This window comes from Chanos chanos, chromosome 1, assembly GCF_902362185.1.
Source record: "Chanos chanos chromosome 1, fChaCha1.1, whole genome shotgun sequence".
Taxonomy (NCBI): Eukaryota; Metazoa; Chordata; class Actinopteri; order Gonorynchiformes; family Chanidae; genus Chanos; species Chanos chanos.
The window spans coordinates 51,421,133-51,443,761 of NC_044495.1; the positions used below are offsets into that span (position 1 = coordinate 51,421,133).

Here is a 22,629-nt window from a genome sequence, read left to right on the forward strand (position 1 = left end):
GTTAGGAATGGAAAACTACAGACCATTTCAATGTGACTGTTTCGTCCAGCTGCTTTGCATTACACACGTTCTTTGGCTGGTGCTCTGCGTCTGGGGCTTCCATTGGTTGCTGACAGTAAGGCCACGTGACAGGAAAAAGGATAAATCTATTCTGACTGACGGTTCATTTATAGATACATTATGCATGCGTGTCAAATGAATTTAGATGCAGTTGGATATGAGATTATGGCTTCCCCATCACCAGGAGTAGCAAGTTAGGCTTGGTTCCTGTTGGGAAATGCGTGACCCACAGTCCCACCAACTTTAATGATGAATAACTTTGAATAGCTATTTTCCTTTAAATCCTCAGCTGTTTGGTGTACAGCTCCATCGAATGCCCGGAAGGTTATCTTTGTGCTTTGGCACAACAAATGTCTAAAGTTTGTTTTGCACTTTTCTTCTCAAGATTTTTTTTTTTCTTTATTCAGTTCTGTTGACTTAAGATCTTTGCTCATTCATGAGCTTTGACTACATCACTTAGGGTTATATTCATTTATCATGTATAGAACATGAAAGCTGTTCGCATATGCATACAGTGACCTCTGAATGCACCACAAAACTTATTGTTTTATCTGGTTGTCTTGCAGCTGGCCACTTGGGACCCTGTGCACGGACTGAACGGAACGCTCACAGACAGGAAGTTGGAGAACAACATGCGGGGCGTGGTTCTGCGAGTGGTCACTGTATTGGTAAGAACCGTAGACCAGGCACTGTAGACATTCTCTGTGCTCCTTAATTGTCTGTCGTCTAAGTAATTTGTGATATCAGTTCTCTACGACCACGTGTTGTTTTGTCTGTTTTTATTGGTAGTGAAACTCATTTTTTTTGGCAGCACCGACAGATGAAACTATTCATTAAGCAGTCTTACCTTTATTCTTCAACCTAAAATGGCATCGTCTGTTGTTAAATTGGCTCACAGAATTTGGAAAACCTTCACTAATATTATCAGAGTGTATAGTGTAAAACCATGAAACCTCAAACAGATCCATGACCTCTGCCGGAAAGCATTTGACATAAAGACCCTCGTGGAGACGCGCCTTTGTTAACTGTCCAGCAATTGCTGTGACAGCTGTCGGATTAACCTGGTAACCATGGCTGGAAGGATTGTATTGCAGTTTCACAGTGTCACTGGTCAGAGGTTGAGGAGCTCCAGAGGGACCTGCTTTCAATGTTATGCCCATCACTCCCATAGACGACAAGTCAGAGGGTCTGTTCAGAGGCTCATTCTGCATACTCATAAGGTTCATTAAAAGTGATTTTGGTGGATGAATTGAGACCCAAGGAACTGGGGTATATTGAGATTTGAGTTCTGCTATATTGCCTCAGGCGCCGATTTGAGTGAGTCCCCAGAGCTCTTTAAAGATTCAGAGCTTTAAATTCTTCATCTCCCCGCTTTGAAGTCGGTGGAGAAAAGAAAGAGATGATGCTACCACTTTTTTGCCCCTCACTTACGTCTTTCTCTCTCTCTTTCTCTCTTTCTTTCTTTCTTTCTTTCCTCCCCTCTTTCTGCTGTCTCCTTTTTCTTTTTTTGTTCTTTCACTCCTTCTTATTTTGTGGTGATTTCTTGATGTGTCAGATTGAACATTGAGTATCTAAGATGCGTTCGACCGTCATCAACAATGAAGGAGTGTTTCACAGGAGCCTTGGAGAGAATTAGGGTTGGTGGGCTCCTCCCAGCGGTGGTTTGTGGAGGAGATACACACGCTCACTGAGAGTAGGGCTCTGTGTGAGTGTGTGGCAGTCAGCTAAGGAAACATACTGCAGTGTGATGAGCATGTTGCTTGTCTGTGTTTGTGTGTGCGTGCGTGTGTGTGTGTGTGTGTATCTGTGTGTGTGTCTGTGTGTGTGTGTGTGTCCGTGTGTGTCCGTGTGTGAGTGTTCATTTGTGGTCATCTGTGTGTTTGTTGTCTTTCTGTTACAAGGACTTCAGTCCATATCTCTGTGTGTAGTACTAAACCATATTCCTTATAATGTCTGTGTATTATATTCAGTATTTTGGTGTTTTGCTCCAGTCTGTCAGTAAGTATGTATTAATGTGTCTTACACTAGCTGTTTTGTATAGATTTGGGTTTGGTGCTGTGTGTTGGGTGTGAATGTGCCAACCATTCAGGCTCCTCATGAATGGTCCGGCCAGATAAAGCTGGCATACCCAGTCCGACTCAGACACTCATGGATAATAACATCACCAGAGTGTGATTTGGAGCAAACGCCATGGCAACAGTCAGTCATTGATTCACCACAGTAACCATTTCAGCTGCCGTATAAATTGCCGTGTAAAGTACAGTTTCTATATTTAAATGCAGAAATAGTGATAAAAAAAGAGCTACAACAAGAAGGGCAGCAACAGGCAATAAAGGAGAACAGGAACAAGATGGAGAAGAGTAGAGGGAGAGATGGAGAAGAGTATAGAGAGAGAGAGTAATAAAAGCAGAAGTAGTTAGAAAAAAGAGAATGAAGAAATATGAAAGAAGGAAGAAGAGGAGGAGCAGAAGAGGAAGAAGAAGAAGAAGAAGAATGTAAAATTGCAGGGAGAGAAACTATCTCTTTTTTCTCTCATGCTTGTGGAGTTTCTGAGTAGAGTGTAAGAGCCAAGAACAGTGGGAGTCAGTAGCATTTGTGTATCGAACCTTTGGGTCTATGGGGAAGGTAAGCCTGCTTCCCTCCTGGAAGGTTATGTGTATGACAGCACGTTCCCTAGGTGTGCTTGCCATGTTACTTGTTCGGGGCAGGGTACGCATTGTGCCAAGCTTTGGGCTCAAGCTAGGCTGCCATGCCAACCCCCCCCCCCCCCCCCCCCACTCCCACTACCCCCCCGGCTCAATCAGTCTGGGGCTGTTCCAGACTCCAGCAGCTCTGGCAGCAAACACTGTTTCTGCTACTGCAGAGCTTGTCAGCACCCAAAACCAAACACCCCCCCTCCATCCCCTAACCTGCCTGTGCCTCACTATGTCACTTCCAGGCTGAAAAAAAACAAAAAAAAAAAAACAGCAGTTCACTGGAGGCCAAGAGAGAGAGAGAGAGAGAGAGATTTAAATCCTCCAGGTCCTGCTATGACAGAAGAAAAGGAAAACAACAACAACAACGACAACAAACCGGTGTGCCACACTTCAGTGCTCACATGTAAGACAGAGAGGGGGTGGGGAAGGAAGCAAGAGAAAGTGAGGGAGAGCGGGTGGGAAAGGAAAGGAATGAGAGATAGAGAGAGAGAGAGAGAGAGAGGGAGAGAGGGAGGGAGGGAGGGGGGAGGGAGGAAGCGATAGAGAGAGAAAGAGAGTGAGATAGTGAGTCTTACTCATGGTCCCACGGAGTCAAAACGTGAAGAGTTGCACACACACACACACACACACACGTAGCTCTGACATATAGGGACAAAACGATGATGGAGTGTATGTATCTCAGGAGCAGTGACAGTAGACTGTTTCACGCCTGTTATTGATTTTGTAAGAGCGGTAGAGATTGTTGGCCAGATGTGTGTGAATTTGAATCATTGTGTGTATGTGTCTGTGTTGAAAAGAATGACGGTGTAATGAGAGAAGCAATCAAAGATACATGGGCCAGTACAGAGGAAAGGCTTTTCCTCCGCAAATCAATGTTTGATGTGTGTGTGTGTGTGTGCAAGAGAGAGACTGAGTGCAAGAGAAAGAGAGATAGATAAATAGATAGAGAGACAGGAAGAGATAGTGAGAGAGAGAGAGAGAGAGAGAGAGAGAGAGAGAGAGAGAGATGCTTTGGGTTCTGCAGGTTGGGGAGTGAGAGAGGGCTGGATCCTGCAGTTCTGGATTGTTCTATAGTTTATAATCAGTGAATAGACACTCAGTAGAATGGTATGGATCACTTTTTGCCTGTGCTGTGCAGTCAGAGGGCTGGAGGAGTGTGGTGTTGGTGTAGGGGTTGGAGTGGGATGTGGGGTGGGGCGAGGGGGGGGTGGTGATGGGGGTCTCTGATAGATGACTATACGGTAGGGCTTCACCGAGAGTTGGCATGCATGTCCTTTCTCTCCCACTAATAGCTTATTGAGCGACGGAGGCCAACAAGGATTCAGAAGCACTGGCTTAATGTGTGTGTGTGTGTGTGTGTGTGTGTGTGTGTGTGTGTATGCGTGCGTGTGTGTGTGTGTGGGTCTGTGGGCGTATGCATGCGTGCGCGTGTGCAGATGTGCATGTGTGCGCGCGTGTGTGTGTGTCTGTGTGTGAGCGAAGGCATGTATGTGTGTGTGTGTGTGTGTGTGTGTGTGTGTGTGAGTGTAGGTCTGCATATGTGTGTGTGTGTGTGTGCGTGTGCAGACGGCACAGTCAATAACACCTTCTCTGCAATAAATCTGCTTGACATATTCCCAGAAACACACAGGCTATCGATGGGGATTTATTAAAGACAATATGAAAAATAAATGTGAGGGGGGGGGGGGGGGGGGGGGGGTTAGGGGAGGCTTTCGACTTTTTTTTTCTCGACGGCGATCCGTTTGACTAGCCTGCACGTTCACACACATTACAGCGATCAGTGACGTGGTGTAGAGACAGCGCACTGATGAGACTGCTGTTTCTCACTCTGCGATAGACTCCAGAGAGGTTGTGAATGGTGTGTGAAAATGCATGCCTCATGGAACTCCAGGCTGTCGGTGGCATGTTAAACAAGGCCACAAGGCCATTACTGTCGCTATAAGACGATCTCGCAAGTACCAAACGATAACCGGTTGCATCCGTAGCCCATTCGAGCCCGTGGAGTTTTGCCTCCAGAAGTCATATTTGGAATGATGACCAGTGTGCTCATAGAAAGTTCTAACTAAAGTCTGAAGGCACCTGAATTTGTCTCTTTAAGTGGGGGATAAACCGTTTTGACATCAATAGTAATAGTTGATTTTAAAATGCAATTTGATTTCTTTTAGGGATGGGAGTGTGTGTTTGTGTGTGTGGTTGGGGGGGGGGTTTGACGCAGGTGGTCTGATTCCGAACAAAGCAAGTTGCAATCATTTTAGCTGCATGTTCATTGCTGTTTCACAGATAAAGCCCTGAAGATCAGTTTCTGAAGCTGTTCTGCAGTCTATAAACTTAGACCCATTAAAGGTGTTTCTGTTTTGTTTACGTTTCCTGTAGTACAAGCCCTTGAGACTCTTTCTTTCCTATGTTGTAGTATCATGTGTCTTTTGTTTTCTTTTTTGCTCTTGTTATGGTGAGACACTGAAAGAAAGTTAACATTTATCCTTATGTCATTTTTTTCATCATGACTCTGCAATTTGGAACTTGACCAATACAACAAATTCACAGACAACGTCCTTGTTTATTCACTTAAGAACTGAAATGACTCCATTTTCTATTATAAACGTATATGGGTGTTTAGCCTTCTAGGCGAAATTACCATGTAAATATTGACTATTATTTTTCTCTGCAGTTTGTCCAGAGTTTATTAACTAAAGCAGAGATTTAAAAAATACAGTTCACTGCTTTGCCCTTGGCTGTTAACAAATATATATTTTTTGGAAAGAGAATTTAATCCATTTCAAGAGGAAAAGCTAATTACAATGAACACTTAGACTGTGTTCAATTAGTAGAGACCAGTTTATTAGGGTAATGAGACTGTGCTATTGACGAATGAAACATTTATCAACAAATTGTCTGTGAGAGAGAGTGAGAGCGAGTGAGAGAGAGAGAGAGAGAGAGAGAGAGAGAGAGAGAGAGGAAATGAAAGCAGAGACATGCTGTGGGATAATGTTTGTCTGAAGGCTGCGGTCTTCATACATAAGAGGTTGTGTATGATTCTTTGTTTATTTTCCAGTGGTCTTACTGCCTTATACTGTGTCTTCCTTCCCTTTCTCACCTGCTTGGTTCACCGCGGTTGGCGCACGTTGTCCACCATTATACTCAGTTCATTTTCTTATCAGAAAGGTCTTCTGTGACTGAATATACTGTCTGACTGTCACCGCTGGAAGAAATATTGGACTTTGTTCAATTTTAATGAGCATCATGCATTTGATAAATGTAGAAGCAGCATGTGTGACTGACAGCACCTTGTCAAACTGACTTTAGATGTAAACCCTTGAGTTGTGGTTTGGATCAAGGTTTCTCTGTGGTAGACCTTTTAACGACTCTCCTCGGCAAAGCTTAAACCCATTACGCAAATGTGGCTCTGCAGATCAATGGCACTTACTTTGGACTGAACTGAACTGCGGATATCTCTCCTTTAAATAGAAAGTTTAGAAATCAAAAGGGCCGGTAGGGCTAGTGACGGAGCCAAATGAAAGCTCTTAACCTTTGGAGAACTTTAGAAATGTATTGGAAGAAACCTGGAAGACAGCAAGAGCTTGAAGCTCAAAAACAGATGGTTTTTCTGAGCTTATATTTCCACAAGTGTTCAAGGTTTCGATCAGTAATTAGCAAGGTTAGAATATTCGTGTCCAAATGCCATAGGCCCTATTGGCCAAGCATGGGAGGGGTCTCCCACGCAAAAGAAAAAAAGAAAAAAGAAAAAAAAAAGAAAAATTATAACCACTGTCATTCTAAACATTTCCGGCCTGAGGAGCTGGGTACTTGAGTATTCCCCGGTGTTCACAGGCTTCCTGTCATCCTCCATTACGATAAAAGAAAGCATCTTCTCCAGATGACCTTCAGACACTCCCCAGAGCCAATGGAGCATCTAGAGAGAGTGTTTGTAGACCTTTCATGGAGCACAATCTGCCCCAGAGGTCAAACTAGCTCTGCCGTCATCATACACTTCCTTCTAAATGGCACAGTTGGTTTTAGTTCATCATTGCTCAGGGCAAAGCTTTAGTAGGGACAAGGAATGCATGTCCGATAGAGACTGTGTTCAACAGCATATCTTGAGGGCACAGGGTCCTTTTTTTAATTATAATTATAATAATAATTATAATTATTACTATTATTATCATTATTATTATGTTGTTGTTGTCTTTCTGAACAAATTGCAGATCTTGAATTCACTTTTTACATTGTGATAATATCTTGCATTGTCTTTTTTTTTTCCCCCAGTAAATCCTTCATAGAAAGTGTTGAATTTGTATGATGGGAAGACACTTAAAACTCTTGAGTCCCTCTTTAAATGTTTGCTCTTTCATGGGTCCGTTGATAATGAAATCTGAATGAATAATGCATCTATGACAAGAGGCACCAAAAGCCATGCTAACTAACGGATTTAATATCTGAGAACTTTTAAATAGAAAGGAGCTAGAGTGGCTTCCTGACTTCCTTTTCTGTTCTGTTTTTTTTTTTCTTTTTTTAATTGTTACAGGGCTTTCTGCATCAAAAATATTACATTAAAATCCCACTTACAGCTATTAAACCTATATTGGAGTGCTTCATAAAAATAAATAAATAAATAAATAAAAATGCAGGTGGACGCTTGAGTTTCACATTTTAATTAGAACTTTGTAATGTTGTTTGGCAGCATTTTAAATCAAGTCTAATTAGTGACTGCTGTGTCATTAAAGTTATTTGAAGATGCTACTGTTGTTTTTATCTTGACTTCAATGTAGGTATGTATTTTTTTTTTTTTTTGATACATGGTATTTGGTGTCGTGACTGTTTTTTGATGTGGGGGGTTTTTATATGGGCTGCCATGACAAACAGAGACTCTGATGTTCTTTATAATGACGCAACAATGTGTCATCTGTTCAAACGAAAAGCAAGAGCACAACACAATAACACAATATATATTTAATCACTGTAACACAGAGGTCTCGAAAGAGACAAATCTTCCAGAACTCTCAAAAATGTGTCATAGCTAATAAAAGTTGAAGTGAAATGACATTAAGCCGGAAACCTTGTGTGTTGGCATAAGCACTTGTTGAAAATGAGATCGGGTTATGAGCATTAGCTATGCCGCCTGAAGTGCTTTAGCTAGCTGCTTCAGGTGAAGTGACACTGAGCTTCCTATAATGAATATACAACTTTCAGATTCTTGAAGTTCTATTTTTAGTCCCACAAGGAGCGCCTGTGCTATACTTTAGCACACGCCTAATTTAACACCAGAGCGGTATTTCATGAAGAGAGTTAAGATAGGTTCAGATTGTGTTATGTTAGCCGCCTTTAGCAGTCCAGATAAGTGATTTTAAGCTTGTACAGTTTCATGAAGAGGAGGAGCTGGATTCTACTGATCTTGTTGAAGCTTAAGGTGTAAGAACAGATCATTGTTCTTTTTCATCAATGCACGCACAGGTCAAAAATTTGGGATTGCATGCTATCTTCAGTTTAAAGAATTACCCTTTTGATATTGATCAACGGGAACCTGCCTTTTCCAAAATTTTTAATTTTACCATAGGAGAAATGGCTAAACTGTTCATGAGAGTGTAATGGTAATAATTAACAATAGTGTGACGTTAAGCATTTTCAGTAAGTCATGATCCAGAGCTAGTGAACAGAACTATGATAAATATTTCATATAGATATAGATACACACACACACACACACACACACACACACACGTTTTATATACATACATACATTTCTCCCCTTCTTCCCTTTTTGCACTGTGGAAATTGTAGTTGAGTAGCCTTTAGTTTTTTTTTTTTTTGTTTTTTTTTTGAAGTGATGCGCTTCAAAAACACCTGTAAGACAAAAGAGACATAGACGTGAACCACCTGTAGCCTATAATTAGCGAACTGTATAAAATTAGCCATGATGTGTATAATTTACCAATTTGATTAAATTAGCTTGGGTGCATATAATTTTCAGTACATGGCCAGAGGAAATAATGAATCAAAATTATATATGCTGTGGTTAAACAGCAGGAATTCACCTTTAAATTTTAGTCATCTGTAAGTCTAAATATTCTCTCTATAATTTCTCTACAAAGCTTTCCGGACTACTGCAGCTTCACTTTCAACTGGATAACTGGGATTTTTTTTTTTTTTTGTGCATATGTTATTTCTTGCAGCATACTGATTGGTTGGTTATGTGTCTACTCATTCACAAAGACAGACAGAGTTTGAACTTGCTTTTTTCCCCCACCAACTGTGTAACTTTTTAGTTTGTCTAGCACCGTAACACTTGCAGTGTTTAGAGATACCAGTCTGATATTCCTCCTATGGTCTATAGCTGTCAGTTGCTCAAAGCACTTCCACAAGAATAAGGATCACTGTATTATTGAGCAAAAAATTGTAGACTGGTATTAGTCAACTCTAATCCCATGAACAGTTGTGACTTGGTGGTTAAAACTTGAACTATGTTTTGTTTTCTGTAGGAGGAGCCATTTGTAATGGTGTCAGAGAATGTCTTGGGAAAGCCAAAGAAGTACCAAGGCTTCTCCATCGATGTACTGGATGCACTGTCCAACTACTTGGGCTTCAAATATGAGATTTATGTGGCCCCAGACCACAAGTATGGAAGCCAACAAGCAGACGGTGTTTGGAACGGCCTTATTGGGGAGCTAGTCTTTAAGGTGAGTGCTGGGGATTAAAAAAACAGTCACAGTAGTTTCAAAAAGCCAAAAATCTTAAAGAACATCACAAATACATACCCACATTCTTTTTTTTTTTATCCTGCAGAGTAAAGTGCTGTTGTCAACTTGCTCTTTTCTCCCTTATTTATTCTGAGCCTGCCAAAAAAAAATTCTGATTGACCGTGATGTTTTTGTATTTCTTTTTCACCATTTATATCCCCCCCCCCCCCCCCCCCCCCCCCCCCCACATGTATGATCTGCGTGCAGTTGGATTCTCAGAAAATCTGCACATTCTCGATAAGGAGCCAGATTGCCTGACCCACTGATAAAACTCTGAGGGCGCGCAGAAAAAGCTAAAATACTGTCCACGGCTACACAAACAAAAGGGAAATCTTTAAACAGTCGGAGGTCGGCCAAGCATTTTCAGGGCCATTACCCGATGTCTCCTGCTGCTTTCCATTCCAAGGTTCTTTACAGCTCCGTGGCATTGATGCCATCCCCGCCGCTCTTACCAACGGCGCCTGCCTCTCAACAGTACGGCCAGGAGAAATACACGCAAGGGTTATACTCTAGCTTATCTTCCTCTCCTCAGAGATAGACAGAATGGAAATTAAAACAAACAAATGAAAAAAGAAGAAGGAGAAAAAAAAAAAAACTAATCCCGTCTTCCGTGCCCGCGTCTCTGCTGCCGTATTGTTTCCCCGCAATCCCAGATCTTTCCACCGTCCATTATCCTTCAAACCTTTTGATGTTTTAGAGAAATTTTTTATCCGGGGCCTCGGCTGTTATTCGTTTTTCCTTCGCATTTGTTATGTTTTGTGAGGAAGAAAACTGGCTTTCTTTGAAGGGGAGAACTTTCTTTAGAAGAGGTTTTGGCAGAGCGTGGGCCGTGGAGGGAAGAGCCTAAATGTATTATCAGGGGTTAGTCTGGACCTTAGCCCTTGTCTTTAAACGGGTTGTGAGTAGGGCACATGTTTGAATTGACTCTGAAGCCTGAGGCTTGTAAGCTGTAACTTTGCAAATATATCAGTTTTGTCTGTAGGGCCCAACTTGTCAGACAAATGGCAGACTGAATCAGAGTTTCAAAGGAAATTACAAAATAATTTATTCGGAGATGTTCTGCTCTGGTCCTTAAGGAGCAAAGTTCCGCTGGTTTCTGCCTTCCCCTCTAATTAGGGATTCATTTCTTTGTCAAAAGCAAGCGTGTGTGTTCTTCAGCAAGTCAGGATCCTATAGAGGTTCTGTAGAAATTAAATTCATTTAGGTGTTTTGGATATACAAGAGCAGAATTGCATTTATTGAAGCAAGTGGACTTTGTAAAGTGATCAAAGACCATTCATTCTTTCATTGGGAGACACTTGAAATGTAATTCATTGTCATTTGTCTTCTTAAGTAAAACTGTTTGTCTAGTTAAGCAGTTAAGAGCTGACCTCTGATCAGTGTACTGAAACTAATATAGTGGGCTGTCTAATGAGGCACACATACACACACACACACACACACAACTTACTCCAGTGTTCCCAACAACGTGCCATGAGTGTATGAAGGGAATTTACTGATCTGGCATACTTTTCATATTCCTGCATAAGTGACAATTTTTTGCTTGTTTAAGCATTTTGTTTCTTTAGCAGACCATGAAATTAGCAGATTTAGTCAGCTGTGAATTAACTGTGTATGGGTATAAAATAACATCATCCAGCACAGCATACATTATGTGAGAGTTCTCACCATTATATTATTTTACTTGGAGTAAAAGTCATTTGCCAGCGATAGGTCTGAGCCAATTTACAAAATCATTATGTTTCAGCAGCTCAAGCCATATGTTTACAGCTGTTCCAGCCAAGTTGAGGAACAGAGAACTTGATTATGCAGCATATTGTGCGAAAATAATGTAGTCAGAGATGTGCTGGAGATTCAAGGCGGATGCGTTATGTCACGTGACGCAGGAGCTGTTTTCCTCCACCAGGCGAAATAAGCTCAGATAAGTTTGGAGGAGTTTGATGGACAGATGTGAAATACCCTGCTTTTTGTAAGAAAATTGTTTTTCACGCGCTCGCACACAAGCACGTACACACATACTCACTCACTTTCTCTCTCACTCTCTCTCTCTCTCTCTCTCTCTCTCTCTCTCTCTTTCTTTCTCTTTCAAAGATAAAGAAAGTAAGCAGTCTGTGGTACTTGTGACTTTGGAGGCAATAATCAGAGTGGCTTTGCCCAGATTTGTGTGTGTTAGGCTTGGACAAACATGGGGGGGTCAGCAGGTTCTCGTGTCTCTCAGAGGCTGACCTATCAGCGATAATGGGGGTCGGACAGGTGACTCTTCGACTGGCCCCCGTGGAAATGAAAATGGACGTATTTTGGTTCTCTCACAAAAATGCAGATTAAAGGAATCACCTCTGGGGTCCATAAGTCTTTTCTCATCTAACCCCTAACAGGCCAAACAGCCGGGGAAAATGCTAGAATTTTTCACAAGTGAGGTTGTTTTGTATTCCAGTCAACAAAAAAACAGTTAAAAAAAAAAAAAAAGCGGAAAAACTAAATTTCGTCAGTAGAGAGATAAATTTCCCCAAGCTACCCTTTTTTTCTCTTTTTTTTCCTATTGTTATTATTAATGTTTGTTTGTTTTTAAATCTGACATTCTGTTAATACAGCCAGTCAGTGAGCACTGAAGTGCTTTGCTTTTCCTGATTTCATGTCAGGAAAACGCGTGTCAGGGTAATCAAAAGCGGGAAAGGAGAAATCAGCAATTTACGCTGATTACTGCACCGCAGCTAACGATGAGCAGATTCAGACAACTTTTACTCTGTAGCCTTTGCTTTCCTATAAAAACTCAAGTTCCTGAATGGTAGTTTCTTTATCTTGTATTTAAACCTGTGTTCTCACATGTATGTGTTTGCTTTTTATCTTAAAATATTAAAATATTATTATTAAAACATTAAAATATTTGTATTTAGGAGAAAAAGAATGTGCTCATATACTGGTCAAATACATAAGACTATTGTATTAATTTGAAGCTTATTGGCTGGCTTAAAAAAACAACAACAACAAAAAAAAACAAACTCAAACTCAAGGTCAAACTAATAAAGGCAAGATCACAATGGCTATGCTATGCTATGATCTTTTCCTCATCTAAAACTTAGTCTGGTAGAATGAAGGACCCTGGTCCCTGAAAAGATTCCAGTTCAACACATGCTATTCCTTCACAGTACCCAGCAACAGATGTGACATTGTTTATATAAACTGTCCTATAATTACCACACATGTTGTTGTTGTTGGGTTTTTTTTTTTTTTTTTTTTTTACAGTTGAGTTCCGGTCTAATTGACCGTAACAGTAATCGATTAACCATGATTTGATGGTCTATGTACGTTAAATAGGTTGTCACTATTTATAAAGCACCATAAATATATGATCAAATCATGGTTAAACTCAGTACATTAAGATAGTTACTCAGAATAAAAGCTGTAACTGCTCTTTATCAGAGATCATGGTACAAATTTGATCTAGTAAAAGGATGCCTACTGAAGTTTGGCAGCCTCCTGTCACTTATCACTCAGTCTAACCAAAAATCTTCGTATTACTCACAACCTAATATGCTTAGAACCAAATTCCCACTATCAGAATCCAAACAAATGTTACAGTGGTTGCCAAAAGGTTATAATAGGTGTATGCGTGTGTGTGTGTGTGTGTGTGTGTGTGTGTGTGTGTCTTTTGCAGAGGGCCGATGTCGGCCTTTCGGCATTGACCATCACACCTGAGCGGGAGAGCGTGGTGGACTTCACCACGCGGTACATGGACTACTCAGTGGGCGTGTTGCTGAAGAAGGCGGAGCGGACCGTGGATATGTTTGCCTGCCTGGCGCCCTTTGACCTGTCTCTCTGGGCTTGTATCGCCGGCACCGTTCTGTTGGTGGGCACGCTGGTCTACCTGCTCAACTGGCTCAACCCACCACGCCTACCCATGGGCTCCGTCTCCTCCACCACCCTCTATAACTCCATGTGGTTCGTTTACGGATCCTTCGTTCAGCAAGGTAAGTGTGTGGGCTTGGGGGATAGTAGTGGCTCTATGTGTCTGTCTGTGTGTGTGTGTGTGTGTGTGTGTGTGTGTGTGTTTGCTGCTCTTCAGCTCAGTGGTTGTGTATGTGTGGTGGTCACGCACCACCCTGTACTACACCTTTATTAGTAAATTCATCAATGTTCAATTAGTGCTATTAGTGTAAATACAAGTCCAAGTGTGTGTGTTTAGTAATTAAAAGGATTCAGTAATCTCAGTGTTAATTGATCACCGGTGAATATTCTGGATATCTGGATCATGTGTGGATCATTCATTAAGCATGTATACATTTTAGTAGGTATGCCCCTTTTCATGTGAAAAGGAGAGTGGATTACACTGAGTCCCTATGTCACATTCTCCAACATTGTATGTGTGTGTGTCTGTGATCGAGAAAAAAGTGTCTGAGAAAAAAGTGCATTTAAGAAAGGGAGGGGGAGATAGAGAGAGAGAGAGAGAGAGGGAGAGAGATGGATACCTTAAGAGATATAGCACAGCTGGCGAAAGAACCTGAAAGAGACAGACACCCCCCACCCCCCTTTCAAAATTTCATCAAGGTCAAAGCTGCAAAAAGAAGTCATTGGACATAAAATTGGAGGATCAGAAAAGAAAAGGGAGAAGGAGCAGGAGGGGTTCGGGGGAAGCTGAGGACTTGGGGGGGGGGGGGGGGGGGGGGGGGGGGCGGGGGGGGTCGCGTCGGCGTTACGGAAGGAGAGGGAAGAAGAGGCAGTTTTTCCGCTCAGTATGTGTAGGCGGCATGTTGAACCTCATCAGTCTCATTGTTGGAATTCATTAATTATTCAAAATATTTTTCAAAGAAGAGAGAGGCTTTATTTTGGAAAAACAAAATGCAGACGGGTTAACAGCCATACTAGTAAATTTTCAGTCTTGCATCAACTAATGACAATAATGACGAGGATGATGCATGCTAATTGCCCCCTTGTATTCTGAGTCGGTTTTGCTTTAATTACAATCTTTCCTTTTTACTGTGGAGTCATTAGCGTGAAAAAAATGCATTCAAAATGTAAAAATAGAAATAAATTACGGACCCTATGTATACCAGACTAAACAATGACGCAGATTATGAGATCTTTAAGGCACAGTGAATGTTCGATCCAGTAACTGCATTTCACTAAATAAGTATTATAACCCTGTGTCCGTAAACACACACAAAATGTACACAGGTGTCAACAAGTACGTATACAAACGCATACATTTTATTCATGCTCAAGCAATGTTTTGAATAAGTTCTGCAGCTGCAATAATTGCTACCCCCCCCCCCCTTCCCGCGCCAAAAAAAAAAAAAAAGATTCTAACGGAGCCTGTGGATAGAGCTGAATAGCCAGAACATGAGTACACAGACTTTCTCCTTTTCTGTACTATTCACTCAATAAGGCTACTAGCCAGTGATGATGACAGGGAGAGAGTGAGAGAGAGTGAGAGAGAGAGACTTAGAGTGAGTGAGAGGGTGACAGCGAGAAAGAAAAAAAAGATACAGACAGAGATAGAGGTAGAGATAAAGATTGAGACAGAGATAGAGAGACATTGTTTGTTTCTGATGTTTGGAGGAAAACCAGGTTGTACAAATAGGCTATTTCCCTGAGTGAGTGTGCTAAGGCCCCATACGTGGCTGGAATGATGTTTGTTTGAGACCGACTCGCTCTCTGGTGACTCACCTCTATGATTTCTTCTGTCTTAAACAGACGTAGGACTTTCTCCATTGTCAGTTTTGTCGTGTGTGTTGTTGTTTTTTTTGTTTTTTTTTTTCAGCTGTCTTATATAAAAAAGTTACATTGTATCAAATCCTCTGTTCATCCTCTTGAGAAATGATGTTTCTAGACTCTATTAAGTTGTACAGATGTATTACCCTCATCTTTTTCAAATATGTTTTCCTCAGAAGTGTGGATGTTTTTTGGGTTTTTTTTTCATAGTTCTGTGTTAACAGCAGGATGGGTACCTACAAATATGCCCTACAAAAAAAACCCATTTTAATCGATATATCATAAACAAGTCTAGAATTGCTTTTATAAAGTTCCACATAGGCTGTGACAGGCACCAGTAACTTCTGATAGACATATATTCTTACATTCATCCTTACGGAGTTATTAACCAAAGTCAGCTCATGTTGAAACAAAATGTTGTAATGCAAGCTCTTCTGTGACCTTCACTAGTGGTTTTAGTTTTGTGATACCACGGGAGTTTAGGAATAAATGTTTATGAATGGTTATGAGGGCAGATATTTCTAACACTATTCTATATTACTTTATTAATGCCCCAGAGAATAAGTCAGATGTATGTAAATGTATGCTCTGTTTTTAAGAGAGCACTCATAGTTGCTCTTAGCAAGTCAAGAGACAGCAAGTCAAGAGATTACGTGAGTGTGGAATTGTGCAATTTTTTCCCCTTTTATCTCCGTTTTGAACGGCTTGGATTTTTTTTTCCCCCTTAGGAACCACCTCCTGAGTTCCAAAAGATTTTCTAAAAGATTTTCCTCTCTCTTTTTTGGACATACACTTGTTAAGTAAAGCGAACAGATTTGTAATTAATGCCGGAACCCTACTGTCTTAATCTGAATAACCAGCGTTAATTAACGGCAAAAGAAAGAGCATTTGAACCATGTAGATTTATTAACACTCCATTTTAGAGTCCGGCAGACGTCTCGGATAAGTCATGGCAGATTTCATGCCAGTACAAAAGGGTATTGTTCCTCTGTGTTACAGCTAACGGTTGCGAAGGTTTTAGGGGATGTTGTTTTGTGACTCTTTAAATTAATGATGTTGTCAGTGCATGAGCTCAACACTGTTGGTTAATGCAGAGCTCCATGGCGACGGGGAGAATGTTTTGAGTGAGGGAGAACAGGGAGTTAAGGGAGAACAGGCACGACTTGGGGCCAAGCTGTCAAGCACACAAAGATCCTCTCTCACTGTCTCTCAATTAGGCCAAACATGGTGGGACACCAGACCCATAGACACATAGCAGTGTCTTTGTAGATAACTTTTCACATGCAAGAATGTTTATAGGATCACGCACCTCACACACACACATATACACACAAACCCAGCCACCCACTGATGTTAGCAGCAACTTGGACAGACAAGTTCTCCATGCTCTCTCACACACACACACACACACACACACATGCATGCGTGCATGCATGCTTTTTAGTACAGATTACTAACCTGACCTTAACCCTAAAAAATAATTCATGAGGACCACCAAACATCCTCACAATGTCTCAACTCCCCATCTGCTGACTTTTTTTACTTTGCCAGTTTGCAAATATTAATATCCTCACAGAGACATCTGGTCCACAGAAACACCACAAAAACATGTGGTACACACCCGCTCATCCACACACACACACACACACACACACGCATACATCCATACCTACCTAAATTCATTCGTTCATTCAAAGCCACTCATCCTAATTAGGGTCGTGGGGTGCTAAAGCCTATCCCAGCACTCACTGGGCAAAAGGCAGGGAACACCCTGGACAGGTTGCCAGTCCATTGCAGGGCAGACACAGAGACAAACACACATTCACACCTAGGGGTAAATTAGCATCTCCAGTTTGCCTGACCTGCATTTCTTTTGACTGTGGGAGGAGATCGGAGCAAACCCACACAGATATGGGGGAGAACATGCAAACTCCGCACAGAAAGGACCCTGGCCGCCCGGCCAGGAATCGAAACCCGAGATCTGCTTGCTGTGAGGCGACAGCGCTACCCACTGCGCCACCATGCGCCCCACCTACCTAAATCTCTTCCAAAAAAGAGGGCACACACTAACACATATACACCTCGCATCCAAACACACAGAAGACTGACATCCACGTCCACACCGAAACTCACACGCAAGCTGTGTTTTAGTCATGTGATCTCATGAGGGCTCATTAGATCAGTGACTGTTCCATCACCTGGATTTAATGTGCAGATACGCACAACCTCATCTATACAGAATGACAATGAGTGTGAGGGACATGGGCTCCTATCGGTCCTTTCATCTTCACTCAGGCTTCCCCCTCCTCTCTCCCACTCCCTCTTTCTTTTATCCTTATTTCCAGACCGCTCCCCATCTCTCTCTCATCTGTCACTTCTACCATGTATGAAATGTGAAAAGCAGAACTCTCCAACATCACACCTCCTTCTCTTTCTCTCTCTCTCTCTCTCTCTGTCTCTCTCTGTCTCTCTCCTTTTCTCTCTCTCTCTTTCTCTCTGGATTGGCACTGTGGAGAAGGGGCCCTTTCAAACTGCTTTTGAAGAACCTTTTTTTTTCTGGTCAGACATTTCAAGTAGCAAAAAAGAGAAAACATGCTGATTTTTTTTTTTTTTCTCATGGCCTTTTTGGCTTATCACTGACATGCAGAGCTCGTGCATCGGGGGTCTCTCAGCAAGGCAAGGATTTGCTGTGCCCGCTATTAGCTTTTAATCTGTTCAGCCACGGGGCCTGACAAAACCCGACACATGCTTGCTGCTCCCCTCTCTCCACCTCCTCCTCCATGCGTTCAAACGCCATACAATGAAAAGAGGGACCAGAGCTAGCTATTCATACAAAGCCCTGCCCCGCAGGAAAAGAAAAAAAAAAAAACCCAAAAAAAACACAAGTCACCCCTCAACTTTAAAACAAACACGTTTGGCTGTTTTTCATTGTTAGTCATAGAGATTCTCTGTGTTGTGCTTTCTGTAGTGTCTAATTTGCTCGATGTACTGTTGATTGACCTGCTGATTGTAATTACATGTGTAGGATCTTGATGTTTCTGTTCCATCTGTTTTTGTATCGGAGTAAGTTGGAAATTGATTTTGTTCTTTTATTCTTTTGTGACGTTGTGGTAGCGTATCATTCCTTTGTGCATTAGAAATGTCAGACGGAGATGGTCTTACTGGTGCATAATTTAATAGCACGTTTGGTGCAGACTGGTGAATCAGTGTGCAGGGGGATCAGTGCTTGCCAAAAATAGTCGGTGGAAATCCAGCAGCGTGAATCAAAGCAGAGATGAACGTCTCACAGTGAAGCTCAGCAGTGCAGCGACTGGACACATGAATACATCGGCTTACAACTACACTCATGCTGAGCAGCGCACACATACACACACACACATACACACACACACACACACACGCATTAATGTTTAACGCATGTGATATATTGGGACAGACGAGAACAAACACGTGTATAACATGCAGGCGTTCAAAGACAAACTCATACATGAACATGTTCAAACATACACTGTCACACACACTCACACACACACAAAGACAAACACACATTCAAAGACACACACTTTCCTTTACCCCCGACAGAGAATCTTCAACAGCGTGAAGCTCCCTCTGTAAGCGAAGGACACGTACTTCGTGTCGTTACCGTTACGCCAGAATCGGACAAGCGTCAGCGCTCGTAACTAAGCAACGCAGAGCCGTCACGTTCCCTTCCTTATGATCGAGGCCCGCGGGTCGTTCTAGGAGTTTCTAGATTACCCATTTCCCTTTTCACCTCACCCTTCTCTTCTCATTAGCCATCACCGCGCTGACGGAGAACAGCTCCGCCCGGCCAGGTGCTGCCAGAGGAGAAGCCAGACACGACCACCCCCCCCCCCCCCCCCCACAACACTCTCCCATCCACCTCCACCTCTACCCACCCCCACCCCCCCCCTCCCCCTCCCAACCACCCACTTCCAACCTGCATCGTAGTTACAGTTCAACACCTCTGACAAGCCTCCCCTCGTTCTCTCGTGTTCCCAGCATGACCTGCTTTGTTTTGGGATCTAAGTGGTGATGGTTTTGTTGTCATCGTCGTTGTTGTTGTTGGTGGTGGTGGTGGTGGTGGATGGGGGGAAGGAGAGGAGGGGGGGGGGGGGCGGACCTGCTCTTGACCTCAGTCCGTGAGCCGTCGTGATGGAGGGAGGTGACGCGGCTGGCGCGGTGGCGTGTGAAGGTGCTGCGGTGGGAGGTGGCAGCTCTGTTCTGCCTGTCACATCTTGTGGAACACAAGCAGCCTCAGCTGTGACATCTTATTTGTTTCACCTAATGAGAACGCGACGGCGTTGTCACCCGGCCTCCAAGCTGAGAGGGAAGGGAAAAAAAAAAAAAGAAGCATAATTAGTTTTTTTGTTTTTTTTTTCCCCTTTTCTCTTCCTGACAAAGGACGTTCATTGTCTAAGGAAAGGGTCGGTGCTAATTTGTTGCAAAGTTCACTCAAACTGTGTACATTTTTTTATGTTTGGTTTGTTTCTTTTCTTTTTTTGTCGCTTTCTTTGTTTTTCCTGTCTCGATTGGCCGAGTCCCCATACCTAAATTTAGGTTCCCTGTTCATTTAGTCACAAGGACAGATGGGGTGGGGGGGTTGGGGGGAGTCACTCATTTTTTATTTATTTTTTCTGAGTTTTAGTGGTTTCCCAACATTAAAGTTATTCATTCGGAACTGATGTGTTCATGTGCTACTCCGTGTAGCACTTAAGCAAGGGCTTACCAGTGAGCCCTTTTCATAACATTGATGAAATGAAATTAGTCATCGACACAATTATACAGTTTCATTTAATCCAATATTGCAGAAATCAGGTTTACTCAATGCCAAATTTAATCAGTTAAAATATAATTACGATTTCTCTCAAAAAATGAACAGCATAAGAACAGGTGTCAAATTACCTGTGCTGTTATTTATTTAGTTACTTATTGTCATCTTGTTACAGCCTGTAAAAAGCAGTTTGCCCAATCTTGTCCATGTACCAGTCTCCTAATAGCAATTTCTAAGTTGATAAACTGCAAGCAGTGTTGTGATTTTGAGTCCCTCTGTGCATGCAGACATTCACCATAACAACCCACAAGTGCAATCAGGCAAGATAATAGAAATACCTGTTGAAATATAGAAGGTAGCAATTAAATTGCAATTATCAGAGGATTCTTCATATGAGATCTCGTTTGATTTTCAAAAGTGTTTATTGGTATTTTTCAACTAAAAAAAAACAGCATGTCCTGAAATGACTGGTTCAATAATGGAGTTTCTAAAGTAACATAAGAAATGTAACAGATATTGAATGTGGTCAAATGATTGATGCCCAAATTGCAGGTGTGTAAGTCACAAAAATGATTTAATGTGTCAAGAGGAATGAGACAGCAAAATGATGAGAATGTAGCTCAAGAAAACTGCAGCGGCAAAGGTGAAAAGTGATTGTAAGCAACACTTAAGAGGATAATTGCAAAGAAAAAAAAAAAAAGTCATGGAAAAAAAAAAAAATGATAATGTAACTAAATGGACACCTCCGTAACCAAGGCTTAATGAAAACTGTAGGCTGTGAGCTTCTCAAAGCTAATATTTATGGTAGGGTTTAGAGCGGTTTTATTAACCCCAGGATAAAGTCAAACTCTTCCCATGGCATCCCCAAGCACCAAATACAAACACCGGCACACCTTTATTGGTGGCTCTGGAACAAAGAGTACAGAGTAGATTTCAGTCTTATCCAGCTCTCAAAGCATTGGAGACCTCGCTTCCTGAAAAACGGCCTAATATGTCAACTAGAAACAGTCCAAGATTTGTGGAGCTGTATTTCAAGAAGGGGTTTGATACTGTTTAAAGACAAAGCACAGACAGAGCGCACACATTACTTCATAAATATTCATATATGTCTCGGTGTTTTGCCTGCCGCCTGTATCTGAGTTGGTTAGCTTTACATTTTTCATGGAATAGAGCTGCCAGATTAGATGTTTATTCCTCAGGTCAGATCCCTGACAAAATGATACTTGTCTGGATTGATGAACTGTTCCGCCTGCTCAGTGATGTGCATCTGCCTCCGACACGCAGAACTCCCTCTTCAAGAAATGAACAGAAAGTATCTGCCCATTTGCGTGTGCGTGTGTACACAGGCTCCTGCATACATGTGCGTTCATTTGCGTAACCTGTGTAAGCGAGCGCATATATGCTTAGCCCTGTATCGCTCTTTAAAAACCACAAACAGATAAATGAATAAGATTGGCAGGGAAATGGATAGATCTAATATCACAGCCATTGCTGGTTATGTAAGCTCCCTCGCCAGTGCACTGACGTGTCATTTTATATTATGAGGTTATGTTTTACCCCGGGCTTTAGACAAGTTGTCATAACCAGTATCGTCATTAAATGACTTAAACATATTTTGCGTCAATCAAGCGTGACATCGGTTTCAGGCGGTCTTTTGTGTTCAAGCTTTACGATTGGAAACACAAATAAATTGTTGAATCAGATGGAGGTATTGATGTTACAGCTGTTGGCGATATGACTGAAACCTAGAACACTACCACGCATGTTTTCGAATGGTCGTCACTGATAACTCTGAACTTGCTATTCACAGAAAATATTCACTTTTGATCACCTCTGAGTACAGAATGTGAATGTAACACTACATGAACTTTTTTCCAATTCTTTTTTTTTTCTTGTACTGTTCAATTTTGCTTTTTTTTTATAAGATGTTTTGATGTTTTATTTATGTTTGCTCTACCTGCCGTCAGCCTTTTCGTGAGCTTAGATCTGCCTTATGTGAGAGGAGAGGAGTGAGGTTAGTGCTGATGATGTCAGACACACAAGTTTTTGTGTTACGCGCTTGTTCTGCGTTAAAGTCACAGGGCTTTCGTACTCCGCGTCATCAGGAGGAAGAATTTCTTTCCCCTTTTTATTTTATTTTATTTTATTTTTTTTCTGCGTGCAGTCACCTTCAGGACTTTAGTACGTCGAGGGGTGGGCGGCGGAAGTTCATAATTCATTTACGACGCAGAGAACGGGACTGACACAAATGACTTGTCATGATGAAATAATCAGAGAGTCCAAAATGAAATCCCTTTTTTGGAATTCATTCGTGAGACGACGCGTCCCTCCTCTGATGGAACCGCTGATTGAATAATGCGAGGAGAGCTGACAGTGGCATGACATGGATTAAATATTGAAGCGAGTTCCTTTAAAGACTCCACGGCCTGGGTCTTGTTGAGGAGGCAAAGCTACTAATGCGCAAGTGCTTCCTACCAGGGTGAGTTTGACCAGAAATGTTACCAGTGACTTTAACAGACAAGTTCTCTGTGCTCTCAGCTGATAGGTTTCATGTTATAATAATGCCCTCCCTCCCTGTACCCCCCCCCCCCCCCCCCCCCCCCCCCCACACACACACACACACACACACACACACACACGG

General features: G+C 42.0%; 1 protein-coding gene across 1 annotated transcript in view; it reads left to right on the forward strand.

Annotated features, from left to right (window-relative positions):
- The window catches only part of grid2 (glutamate receptor, ionotropic, delta 2), a 279,373-nt gene that overhangs the window by 214,396 nt on the left and 42,348 nt on the right, over positions 1 to 22,629 (forward strand). Inside the window, exons 9-11 of the mRNA XM_030783937.1 lie at positions 627 to 728; positions 9,230 to 9,427; positions 13,143 to 13,455. Coding sequence (XP_030639797.1) covers positions 627 to 728; positions 9,230 to 9,427; positions 13,143 to 13,455 — 613 coding nt within the window. The remainder of the gene's footprint in view (positions 1 to 626; positions 729 to 9,229; positions 9,428 to 13,142; positions 13,456 to 22,629) is intronic.